This window comes from Penaeus chinensis, chromosome 5, assembly GCF_019202785.1.
Source record: "Penaeus chinensis breed Huanghai No. 1 chromosome 5, ASM1920278v2, whole genome shotgun sequence".
NCBI lineage: Eukaryota > Metazoa > Arthropoda > Malacostraca > Decapoda > Penaeidae > Penaeus > Penaeus chinensis.
In genome coordinates this window covers 39,032,365-39,044,864 of record NC_061823.1, presented here as the reverse complement: position 1 = coordinate 39,044,864, position 12,500 = coordinate 39,032,365, and the positions used below count along the sequence as shown (strand labels likewise).

The 12,500-nt window shown below is 39.4% G+C and overlaps 1 protein-coding gene across 3 annotated transcripts in view; it reads right to left on the bottom strand.

Moving 5' to 3' along the window:
* Positions 1-1,489: 1,489 nt before the first annotated feature.
* LOC125025878 (transmembrane protein 19-like) overlaps positions 1,490-12,500 on the bottom strand; it is a 21,664-nt gene continuing 10,653 nt past the window's right edge. Inside the window, exons 2-7 of one of the 3 annotated variants that reach the window (XM_047614175.1) lie at positions 12,168-12,275; positions 7,826-7,963; positions 6,823-6,972; positions 5,802-5,906; positions 4,791-5,018; positions 1,490-4,155 (exon numbers count right to left, since the gene is read on the bottom strand). In XM_047614175.1, coding sequence (XP_047470131.1) covers positions 4,004-4,155; positions 4,791-5,018; positions 5,802-5,906; positions 6,823-6,972; positions 7,826-7,963; positions 12,168-12,275 — 881 coding nt within the window. In that variant the 3' untranslated portion in view covers positions 1,490-4,003. The remainder of the gene's footprint in view (positions 4,156-4,790; positions 5,019-5,801; positions 5,907-6,822; positions 6,973-7,825; positions 7,964-12,167; positions 12,276-12,500) is intronic. The other 2 variants (XM_047614176.1, XM_047614177.1) reach the window with 2 other exon arrangements.

The window sequence follows — 12,500 nt, the reverse complement described above, 5'->3', positions numbered from 1 at the left end:
TCTCCTACTCCTTCCCCTTTCCCCTTCTCCCTCTCCTTCTTCTCCCTCTCCCTCTTCCTCTCCTTTTTCTTCTCCCTCTCCTTCTTCTTCTCCCTCTCCCTCTCTTTTTCCTTCTTCTTCTCTCTCTCCCTCTCTTTCTCTTCCCTCTCCCTCTCTTTCTCCTTCACCTTCACCTTCCCCCTCTCCTTCTCCTTCTCCCTCTCCTTCTTCTTCTTCTTCTCCTTCTTCTCCTTTTCATTCTTTCTCTTTCACTTTTTAACTTTCCTTCTCCTTTGCCTTCACCTTCTCCTTCTCCTACTCCTTCCCCTTTCCCCTTCTCCCTCTCCCTCTTCCTCTCCTTCTTCTTCTCCCTCTCCCTCTTCTTCTTCTTCTCCTTCTTCTTCTCCCTCTCCCTCTTCCTCTCCTTCTTCTTCTCCCTCTCCCTCTCTTTCTCCTTCTTCTTCTCCTCCACCCACTCTCTCTCCTCTCCTTTCTTTCTACCCTTTCTCCCTTCCCCCCCTTCTTCTTCTCTTTTCACACCACGTACGAGATACTTTTAAAATGGCAAAATGACACAAGAAAAGCAAATATCAGAAGAGGCCATTATTGTCGAAAAAATGATGCCTGATATTGGGTGTTGGTTCATGACGAGATTTTCTTTTGTTCTTTTGCTTGTTTTTGGTTTCTTGTCTTACATTTGTAGTATTTTTTTTACCATTCTTCTTATTATCATTATTGTTGTTGTTATTATCCTTATTATCATTAGTAGTATTGATATTATCATTCTTATTATCATAATTATTATCACCATAAACATCAACATCAACGTCATTATCATCATCATCATTTCCATCATGATTATCACCATCATGTATATAACCATCATCATTATTATCACAATCATTATCATCTTAGTTATGGCCACACTCATTCTAGTCATTGTCATTATCATTATCATCATTATTACTTCACTATGGTTATTCTTGATTTACTTCTAATTATTATCACTATCATCACCACAATAATGATCATAATCATCACTGTCACAATCATAAAGGCCATTCATTTCACATCACCTTTACCATCATTATCATCATCATAAATAATCGTTGTCATCATGATCATCATCACCTTGCCTCACCTTCATATTGTCATCACATCATCACCACTATCACCATCTTCATAATCATCATCAAACTTTTTTATTACTGATTATTTCATCATCACATCACAATCATTTCAAGCAATATCCTACAGTTCATCATCATGATAATCATTTATCCTCATCTTTCACCATTACTATCTTTATGTTCATCTTTAAATATTCATAAAAATTTCCTTGTTTACCTTTTTTGTTTTTACTTATACTTTTAAGCATTCTTTTGCTAGCCATGACCATATTTTCCTATAAAAAGTGATGACATAAAATAAAAAAGAAATACAAAATTAATGACTTAATGATTATCCATGATGATTATTTATATATTTTGGGGGGAAAAAAATACTCAGGTTCAACCAAAAATATAAATATATTTCATTTCTTTGTATTCAGTTACAAAATGGAACACACAATATTGTCAGATATAATTGCAATGGGTCAGTAATGCACATACTTATATAAAGCATTAAACTTTCTTGAGATATACAGTATATATATATATATATATATATATGTGTATATATATTTCAACCTAAAGAAGGTAAGTGCAGTCGTTTTCAAAATGTGCTTTGTATCAATTACATACAAATGTACCCTGGCAAATCAGCGGCATACACCCAACCCACTATCCCAACAAAAATGTCAACAAAAAAAATTGGGACCTGCAACTCTACTGCTCAATGTCCAGGAATATCATCCCTTATTTGACGAATAACAAGAAAAAAATTTGCTATTGGCTACCATGTCGCCAAAGAGAGCCTTGCATCCTCTAATAAAAATCAAGAGATATGTACCTAATATTATATATGTAAGTGTGTGTGTGTGTTTTGTATGTGTGAGTGTGAGTGTGAGTGTGAGTGTGAGTGTGAGTGTGAGTGTGAGTGTGAGTGTGAGTGTGAGTGTGAGTGCGAGTGTGTGTGTGTGTTATATATTACTACACACACTCCTCCAATCTTAAGTCATTCACTCTTCCATCTTGTACCTACATTATACATATCTTTTACAAGCTGTTAGAAAACATTTTAAAAATCACAAGTATATAACAGCAATATAAGCTACAAACATTTCATAATTGCATTGTGAAACCTAAGTACTGACAACCAATACAATAAAGGCAATCCCAGCAATACAATCTGGTCACACTCCCCAAAAAAGGACCCCAAAGTGAATGATTATGCAATGACATTATAACAGAGTAAAGAGGGCTGCATTTCATGCCACTTGATAATAACAGATTCATAAAAAGAGCCTCTGAAGCTCAAATGCATCTACTTGTAAGAATTGCTTCAACAAAAACATAAAAAACATGACTTAATAAATAGAAAATGAAGTAAATAGAAATGCAAAAGGAAGAATAATGGCTAAGAAATGATTAAATGCTCACTTGCCCTTTGCCTTTTGCCCTTAGCATTGGTAAGCTCACTTATGCTACACTATTAATACTGTCACAGAATCCCAAGATACTGTCCAGACACTTCACAGCTAGCAAAACACAAGTAGAACATATCTAAAACATTCATCTGTTTACAAAGGCTGAGCATAGCATGGGTATGCTCTCCACAGTACAGCGCTAATCACAAAGAGCAAAATCACTCAGAGGACACACCAATTATCACAGTTATCATAATCAGCGATACGGGATCTTGTATAAATGCTTGGGAGGGAAAATGCAAGCCCTTATAATTAATCAATTATCCATCAACTGATGTATGCCTGTTATATATTGATAATTTTGATTTGCTTCTGCACCTCCTAGATACTCTTTGATGAACATATCAATCCTTTTCTATCCTACTTCTCAATTAACAAATAACAGACTATTTTATCTTCCTTGAACAGGTATTACACTATTTTTTCGTCCATGAATAATAATAATAATCAGTTTTGTTCAACAGCAAAGAACAGCCTATATTCTCCCCTTTGAATAACTAAGGACATATTTGATTGATAAACAACAAACTATTTTCTTTGACTATTCTTTCTCTGTCAAATAACAATTAACCTAATTTATCTCCCTTCAAGAAATAAACAAAATACACTTATACCATATCCTCCTTTTTCCCAAAGCTTTCTCTCTCACTTTCATATTGTTTTCAAATCATAGAGAACATATTATACTTGTCCATTCATTATTAACTGATTTCTACAGAGAATCAGTGCCAGTGACAATAATAATAATAATAATACATATTAATAATAATAGTTGTAATAATAATACTCAAAACTAACTAAATAATAAATAAATAAGTATATAAAAACATCAACAACAACAACAAAATATATAAGTACAGTATCCAAAATTCCAAACCTAATAATAACAGTCCTTTTCTTCACAAAATCTTCTAGTTTATATACAGCATAACAACTATCAAGCACCTCTATTTTATTTCACACGCAGTAGTAACATACACACAGTGAAATCAATCTGAAAAGAGGCATTATCATCTATGCAAACAGGACGAGAGAACTACCAAATGCCCACTTTAGCACCTGAAAATAAGAAAACAACCACTGTAAATGAGAGAAACACTTTTTCTCCTTCCAAAGAGTGTTTTGAATGCGGAAAGTGTCCCTCCTACAACACTGGCCAAAGCATACATAACGAAAAGGGATTCACTTCCACAGCAAGGTCCTCTCAAACTTCAGTCAACCAAGCACATTCATAAGATGCTGCCCTTATCACAGTCACAGTAGATATCCTCAACAGGAATTTCAAAAATATACCTAGTCACCCTAATCTTGCACCTCTACGTAAGAGCTGCCAAGATAGAAATTTGTTCATGTATGAATGAAGGAAAAAAAAAAAAAATCTACGGATGTTCTTTAAACTAATCAGATCAACATTATTTTGTGAGTTATTTCTCTCTACATGATCACAAGGGCAATCCTTGGGAGCAGGAGAGCAGTTAGGAGAGAGCTTATGAGGTTGACCGCATGGTTGTCCAAGATGTATGTACCTGATATTGGTATTACTCCATCTCCAGGTCGCTCAACAATCTTTCCATTGGAGTCCATACCTGCAAGTAGCAAGAAATCAGTCTGCAATTTATGAAATAGTTATTCATTCTTAAAATCATATCTCTAAGTATATTCTTCACTAAAACTTGTAACATACATTTGTATGACAAAAGATCATGATAGTTAAAAAAAAAATTGAATATCACTCATATCTAATATTTTCATATTAACATACAAAGCAAGCTGTAAGCAGCTTTGAATTTAAATTCATACTCTCATAAGCCATGTCAAAATTGCAAGTAATAATTTCCAGAAATTTCTGTGATGCACTCAGAATCTAGCAGAAAACTTACATGCAGCTTGCTTAAGAAAAGAATTACCGTATCTTTACTGAAATCTTGAGGCAGCACAATCCTGTCACATCACTCAGCAGTAGTTTAGTGCTTCTCGATTACCAACGACCATCAACATAAAGTAGATCTTATTCTTATTCTTGATCTACTTTGCATTTCTGGATTTTGATATCACAATTCTGCCTTTCATCTATCTTGCACAGAATATAATTTGCCTCAGCTTAAAACAGAACAAGGCATCCACACCTACCATAAATGATAATTTCCTAAAAGCTGAGAAACCACGCAGCAGGGTATCAAGCCACACATACATAATAATATTCCTGAAATTGACAACCCACCTAGTTTCATACCTGAGAACTGCATAGTAGCACCGATCACAGAATCAATAAGACTACCAAGAAGTCCTCCAACTGCCCCTACGAAGATTATGGGCCACTGGGCCGGTGCCGAGATCATAACGGGACTCGACACAAACATCAGAAGTGTTAGGTAGTGCCCGATGCCCACTACAAGTCCTCCCAAGAGGCTCATGATGATCCCCGAGGTGCTCACAGCTCCATTTGTTCCTGTGTGAGAATAGTTCCTATTATTCCTAGTATTCATTCAAAGTATGCACGGTCAGTAAAACTAAGTTCTTATTTCAGTTCCATCCAAAAGTTAGTCTATCTCAGCTCCAGTTTTTATTACAGCATGTTAATGATTCCCTCATCTTTTGGAAGACATTACAAGCCAATAAAGCAAAATTGTTTTTACCATGATGTGATAAGAACAATAAAATCATTCTGAACACTACAGTACTTATGTGCATAATATATTCAAAACGGATTTATATATGTCATGGAATAAAAATATGATTTTTAGGGTCATATACAGAATAACAATAGGTCATATCTTTATAACCCTGTTCATTCTTATATTCTAACAAAGAAATCAACAATATGCACAAATTACCACAATCATGTTTTGATTTTACTCATAGGGAATTGATGCAAAACACAAACACCACACTTACAAGTCTGGACAATTAACTGGCATCAGACGATATAAATCCACTTGCAAAATAAATGCACCAGGTAACCAGGTATATATACAGATTTTTATACGCAGAAGGCTCCACAAATGCTTAGCCATAAAGTCAACTGTCGGGGATTTTTTTCAATTTAACTAATTACAGTTATAACATTACCCCTGATCACCACAGATTTATGCAATGTCCCCTGTAGTTTCTTGTGAAGAATGGGGTTAATAAGCGAGTTCAGGTAGGAACAGTGACTGACTACGTACACATGGAGCCATCAGTGTATGAAAAATAATAATAATAATAATAATAATAACACAAGAGTACATACCTCGTGGCACGGGCTGAAGAGACGTAATAAGTACAGGTTCTCCGGAACTCATGACTGCCCCCAGCTCAGAGGCCCACGTGTCACCATTGCAGCATGCCAGTGCACCTGCAATATGGATGAATGAAGATAGTAGTCAATCTGGCTGTATAACACATTAATTATCAATCCTCATTATATATCTCTTGATTTGGAGAATGATTATCACTTCCTATCTGTTAATCTGCCTTTTGGATAGAATAATATATGCTATTGATCTCTGAGACCCTTTTTAAAAAAGCAACGGCCATCTGCTCTGTCTATCTGGGAATGCCAGAGTGACTAAGTTCAATGTTGATACTACAAATACTTCTAGCTCAATATAAAGTACTGTTCTCTATGGGAGGATGATGTGCAGTACTGCTATTTTGTTCTGAAATGTTCTATATGTACTTTTTCAAATAAGTGACTAGCATTTAAGTCTCTTTTGTCTGGAAGTGCAACATATTGCCACTTAGAGCACAGTGAGTTCTCAAAAACTTGTACAGTGTTGAATTTTTTTTTTCCATTTTGTTTTTTATCCAGAATCTACAAGATGGGAGAGCCTTCCTGGTACCTGGTAAACTTCACTTTACATACATGACTGCAGTGTATTAACATGAACATTCTAATGATTATGTTACAGATGAATGTTTAAACAATGCATTCAATAAACATGCTTTCTGACAATTGACATCTACTTGTCATCTTTCACATTTAATTATGCTATAAGAAAAATAAACCAAAAATATTCAAAATCAAATGGCTAGAAATAATATTCAGAAACAAAATTCATCAAGCTTTGGTTAGTTGCCTTACCTTTTATATCAATTAGCAATTTCACAATAAAACAAGTATGGGTTACAGACTAAAAAGTGACATATTCAAACAAAACACAAATCTAGAAAAAAAAAATACAAAGTAACTTGGCCAAGCAGATTACAAAACAGTAGAATTTACTGAGACATATAAATTTCACCCCAATCCAAACATGCACTGAACTCACCGAGAATGGCAACGCTAAGCCAGGAGCAGCGGTACTTGTAAACGAGGTCTACTGGGTTTTCTCCGCACCCACAGTCCACGATGAAGAGCCAGGCCAGTAAGCTTGCAACACCGCCATTGCAAACCACTTGTACCCAGTTTCGTTCACCTCCTGCAAAAACAGGCATATATATTTTTTTCTTTTTTCTTATCTATATGATGATGTAGAAGTTAAATTTGGAATGTAAATCTCTCTTTCTTAAACTCTACTTCCACAGATATTCTAATGATTTGCAAAATTTCTGTGAGGAATGGAAAAAAATGCTAACTATGTAAGAAGTCCACACCCAAAAATACAAACACAGGTATAAGTACAGTCCAGTGATATTGTCTATCTATGTAAATTTTATGAGTCATGTACCAGGTTAGTGTCAGAGTAAGCTACAATTCATAGGTGTTTATTGTGCCAATTTCATCAAGTATGCATTGGAGAACTTCCTCTATAGCTATTGTTAATCAATGCATTAACTTCAGCACATATATAATCAGTTTCCTAATAAAACTTTCTACTAACTCAAACCAGATTAATACATGAAACAATTTGAAATATATACATAAATATCTAATACTCTAATACTTGATAATGCAAGATCTGGCATTACACTCCAATTAATCCACAAGCATGAAATGTGGTTGATAAAGTAAATCTTTCAAAACATATGGACCGAAATACAAATTATGATGAAAATATGAGGCTCCCGATGGAGAGAACTTGGTACACTTGGGTTTATTTTCAGATTAATTGGAAAGAAATAAAGGATAAAAGTGAAGTTTTTCATCAGTTCATTAATAAAAAAGACTCCTCAAACAAAACTAAATAAACAAAAAAAAAAACGAAAAACCCAAAACAAAAACAAAAACAAAAAAAGAAAAACACAAAAACATAAAAAAAAAAATCAACAATCTTTCACCCTCCAAAAAAAGAAAAACACAAATTTATTTTTAAAAAATCAACGCTCTCTCACCCTCTTTGAAGTTCTCCTCCAGCTTGCGCTTGCTTGCCGACTTGTACTTGGTGGCTCTCGAGGAGGTGACGAAGAAGACCATCAGGTCCACCAGATAGACGTAGCTGCTCAGCGTCAGGATGAAGCCCACCACCAGACCTGTCGAAACGCACTTTCCATTAATCGCCTGATCTCATTCATCAATTCTATTCATCGTCTTCATCATCACCGACATCACTTTCATCCATCAAAATCATCACTATCATTATAATTATCATTTTCATAATTAATATTATTAACATCACCATTACTATTATTAATGCTATCATTACTAACATTACTACTATCATCATCATTAGGCTTCTATAACTGCTATCATCATTATCCTCATTACTATCAGTCACTACCATTATGATTACTAAAATCATATCTTCACCACCATCACCATCACTATCACCACCACTACCATCACCATCACCATTAACATCACCATCACCACCACTACCATCACCTCTAGCATCACCATCACCATCACCACCACCAACACCATCACCACCACTACCATCACCATCACCACTACTAACATCACCATCACAACCACTACCATCACCACTACCATCACCACCACCACTATCACCACCACCACCACTATCACCACCACCACCACTATCACCACCACCACCACCATTTCCATCACCACCACTACCATCAACATCATAACCATCACCACCACTACCATCACTATCCCCATTCCCATCACCATCACTACCATCACCATCACGACTACCACCATCACCATCACCACCACTACCATCACTATCACCATCATCCCCATTACCATCACTACCATCATCACCAACACCACCACTACCACCAACATCATAACCATCACCACTGCTACCATCACCATCACCACCACCATCACCATCACCACCACTACCATCACTATCACCATCATCTCCATCACCATCACTACCATAACCATTACCACTACCACCATCAACATCATAACCATCACCGCTACCATCATCATCTCCATCACCATCACTACCACCATCACTACCACCATAACGACCACCATCACCATCACCACCACTACCACCATCATCTCCATCACCATCACTACCATAACCATTACCACTACCACCATCAACATCATAACCATCACCGCTACCATCATCATCTCCATCACCATCACTACCACCATAACGACCACCATCACCATCACCACCACTACCATCACTATCACCATCATCTCCATCACCATCACTACCATAACCATCACCACTACCACCATCAACATCATAACCATCACCGCTACCATCATCATCTCCATCACCATCACTACCACCATAACGACCACCATCACCATCACCGCCACACCCAACCAACAGTATTAACACCAGCATCAGCATCATTACCACCATTAACAATCAAACGTGTACATCCACGCACACGCACCCACCGACACAAACCTCCCCTCCCTGCCTGCGTGTCTCCCACTCAGTCTGCTTAAGACCTCTTGGCGCTTTTATTTCAAACGATCATCCTTCAGCCTCCCATCTATGCTAATGTGTATGTGTATGTGTGTGTGTGGGGTCGGGGTGGGGGAGGGGGGGAGAGGGGGGATGTGTGGGTGGGTGGGGGGGTGGGGGGGGGTGGGGGTGGGGGGTGTGGGTGTGGGTGTGGGTGTGGGTGTGGGTGTGTGTGTGTGTGTGTGTGTGTGTGGGGCAGGGAGGGGGTGGGGGTGGGTGTGGGTGTGGGTGTGGGTGTGGGTGTGGGTGTGGGTGTGGGTGTGTGTGTGGGTGTGTGTGTGTGGGTGTGTGTGTGGGTGTGTGTGTGTGTGTGTGTGTGTGTGTGTGTGTGTGTGTGTGTGTGTGTGTGTGTGTGTGTGTGTGTGTGCGTGCGTGCATGTATGTTTGCATGTATGTATGTATGTATGTATGTATGTATGTATGTATGTATGTATGTATGTATGTATGTATGTTTTTACATATGTATATATTTATATATGTATGTATGTATGTATGTATGTATGTATGTATGTATGTATGTATGTATGTATGTATGTATGTATGTATGTATGTATGCATGTATGTATGTATGTATGTATGTATGTATGTACGTATGTATGTACGTATGTATGTACGTATGTGTGTACGTATATATGTACGTATGTATGTACGTATATATGTACGTATGCATGTACGTATGTATGTATGCATGTACGTACGTATGTAATAAATATCCGCCCTGACAGATACAGACAGACACGGTCGTAAACGCAGCCATAAATATCCATAGACAAACACAGTCCTCGGTTTCCCTCTCCTCCCGAGTGAATAGCGTATGGCCTGCCCGACGCTTGGCCGAGAATTAAACAGCTTTTCCACAGAGGCCGTTGCATTCACCCGCCGACCATTAAACTCGCTTATTTTACCAAATTCATTCATTTAAAGGCATTTCCTTGTGTATATAATATGGATATTTTCGATCCGCAGATTTTTTTTTTTTTTTTTGATTCATTTTTTTTTTTGTATTCTAAGTACTGAGATAAATACAAAATATTAATTTGAAAGAAAAAAAAATGGTGTGTGTGTGTGTGTGTGTGTGTGTGTGTGTGTGTGTGTGTGTGTGTGTGTGTGTGTGTGTGTGTGTGTGTGTGTGTGTGTGTGTGTGTGTGTGCGTGCGTGTGCGTGTGCGTGTGCGTGTGCGTGTGCGTGTGCGTGTGCGTGTGCGTGTGCGTGTGCGTGTGCGCGTGCGCGTGTGCGTGTGCGTGTGCGTGCGTGTGCGTGCGTACGTGCGTATACGTCATTAGGATAATCGAGTCAGGAAATTCCATTCAAAAAAAAACAAAAACAAAAAAAAAGACAAGCGTAGGCCTACGAGCGCTTCTGAATAACTGGTGGTGCAGGCCTGTGCCGCACATAAGCCCGAGACGAAGATAAATACGAAGGCGAAAGGAAACGTTTGAGACGCGCGCCAAGAGAACCCGAGAGAGAAAACCCAAACAAATCTACTCTTAAATCCATTTATTTCTCCATTTATCTTTGAAGAACTACGTCCTCTCTTCTGTCGCCTCCCTTCGCCGATAACTTCCATAGCCGAATGGCGGATACGGAAGTTATCAGAGAAAGAGGAAGATTAATAGCAATAACATGGCAAGTCCGTGAGTAAGAGCGGGGGAGGAGGAGAGGGAGAGGGAGCGGAAGAGGGAGAGGGAGAGGGAGAGGGAGAGGAAGAAGAAGAGGGAGAGGAAGAAGAAGAGGGAGAGGGAGAGGGAGAGGGAGAGGAAGAAGAAGAGGGAGAGGGAGAGGGAGAGGGAGAGGGAGAGGGAGAGGGAGGGGGAGGGAGAGAGGGAGAGAGGGAGAGAGGGAGAGAGGGAGAGAGGGAGAGAGGGAGAGAGGGAGAGAGGGAGAGAGAGAGAGAGGGAGAGAGGGATAGAGGGAGAGAGGGAGAGAGGGAGAGAGGGAGAGAGGGATAGAGGGAGAGAGGGAGAGAGGGAGAGAGGGAGAGAGGGAGAGGGAGAGAGGGAGAGAGAGAGAGAAGAGAAGAGAAGAGAAGAGAAGAGAAGAGAAGAGAAGAGAAGAGAAGAGAAGAGAAGAGAAGAAAAGAGAAGAGCAGAGAAGAAAAGAGAAGAGCAGAGAAGAAAAGAGAAGAGCAGAGAAGAAAAGAGAAGAGCAGAGAAGAAAAGAGAAGAGCAGAGAAGAAAAGAGAAGAGCAGAGAAGAGCAGAGAAGAAAAGAGAAGAGCAGAGAAGAAAAGAGAAGAGCAGAGAAGAGAAGAGAAGAGCAGAGAAGAGCAGAGAAGAGCAGAGCAGAGAACTCCCATATCCGAATGGCGAGTCAATACGAGGTTCGACAAGTGCCAATGAACCACGAACGGCCTGGCGGTTCTATTCAAGTGAACAGCAAAATAGCTATGGCGATGGAAGAAGCCGCTGCATGACTTTGGCAAATAGAGCAGGGCGACGGCGAGGATGATGGGTAGAAATAAAGGTGACCAAACCTACTACAAAGTCGGCAACGATAATGAATGACGCTCATAGGCACAGACGCTTTAATAAATGGCGGTGTTTGATGGTAGACACAACACACAAGTACTAAGGGAGTTACATGAAAGATGCCCCGAGTTGATGTAGATGCTCGCCAACACAAATAGTATCAGCGGCCATGGAGGTACCAGCAACGGCCTACCATGAAGATACCAAAATATGTCTTCCATGACCGTCAATAACCACGTACCTACCATTACCAGCCTACCACGACCGTCAATACCCACCCACCCACCATTACCAGCCTGCCATGCACAACCGCACCTAAGACCCCCGGAGATTCAGGAGCCTCTAGCAGAGCCTTACTCACCGCAGACGGCGCCGCTGAAGGAAAGGGAGCGGCGAGCGAGGCCCCACCAGGCCACGAGCAGCGGAACCAGAGTCGCGCCCAACCATCTGCTCGGCTCAATCACTTCCACTGCGGGGGGAGGGGGAGAAAAGGAGATTAAAGAGATAGATTCTGTCTTTAGGGCACGGTCAAGGCGTGGTCAGAGGGCACTTGGGGATGTAACTAGAAGACTACGATATTACTACAATGTGTCTGTCTAGTAAGATAATGTGTGTGCTTGTGTAGGTGTGTGTGTATTCGCGTGTGTGTGTATTCGCATGTGTGTGTATTCGCGTGTGTGTGTATTCGCGTGTG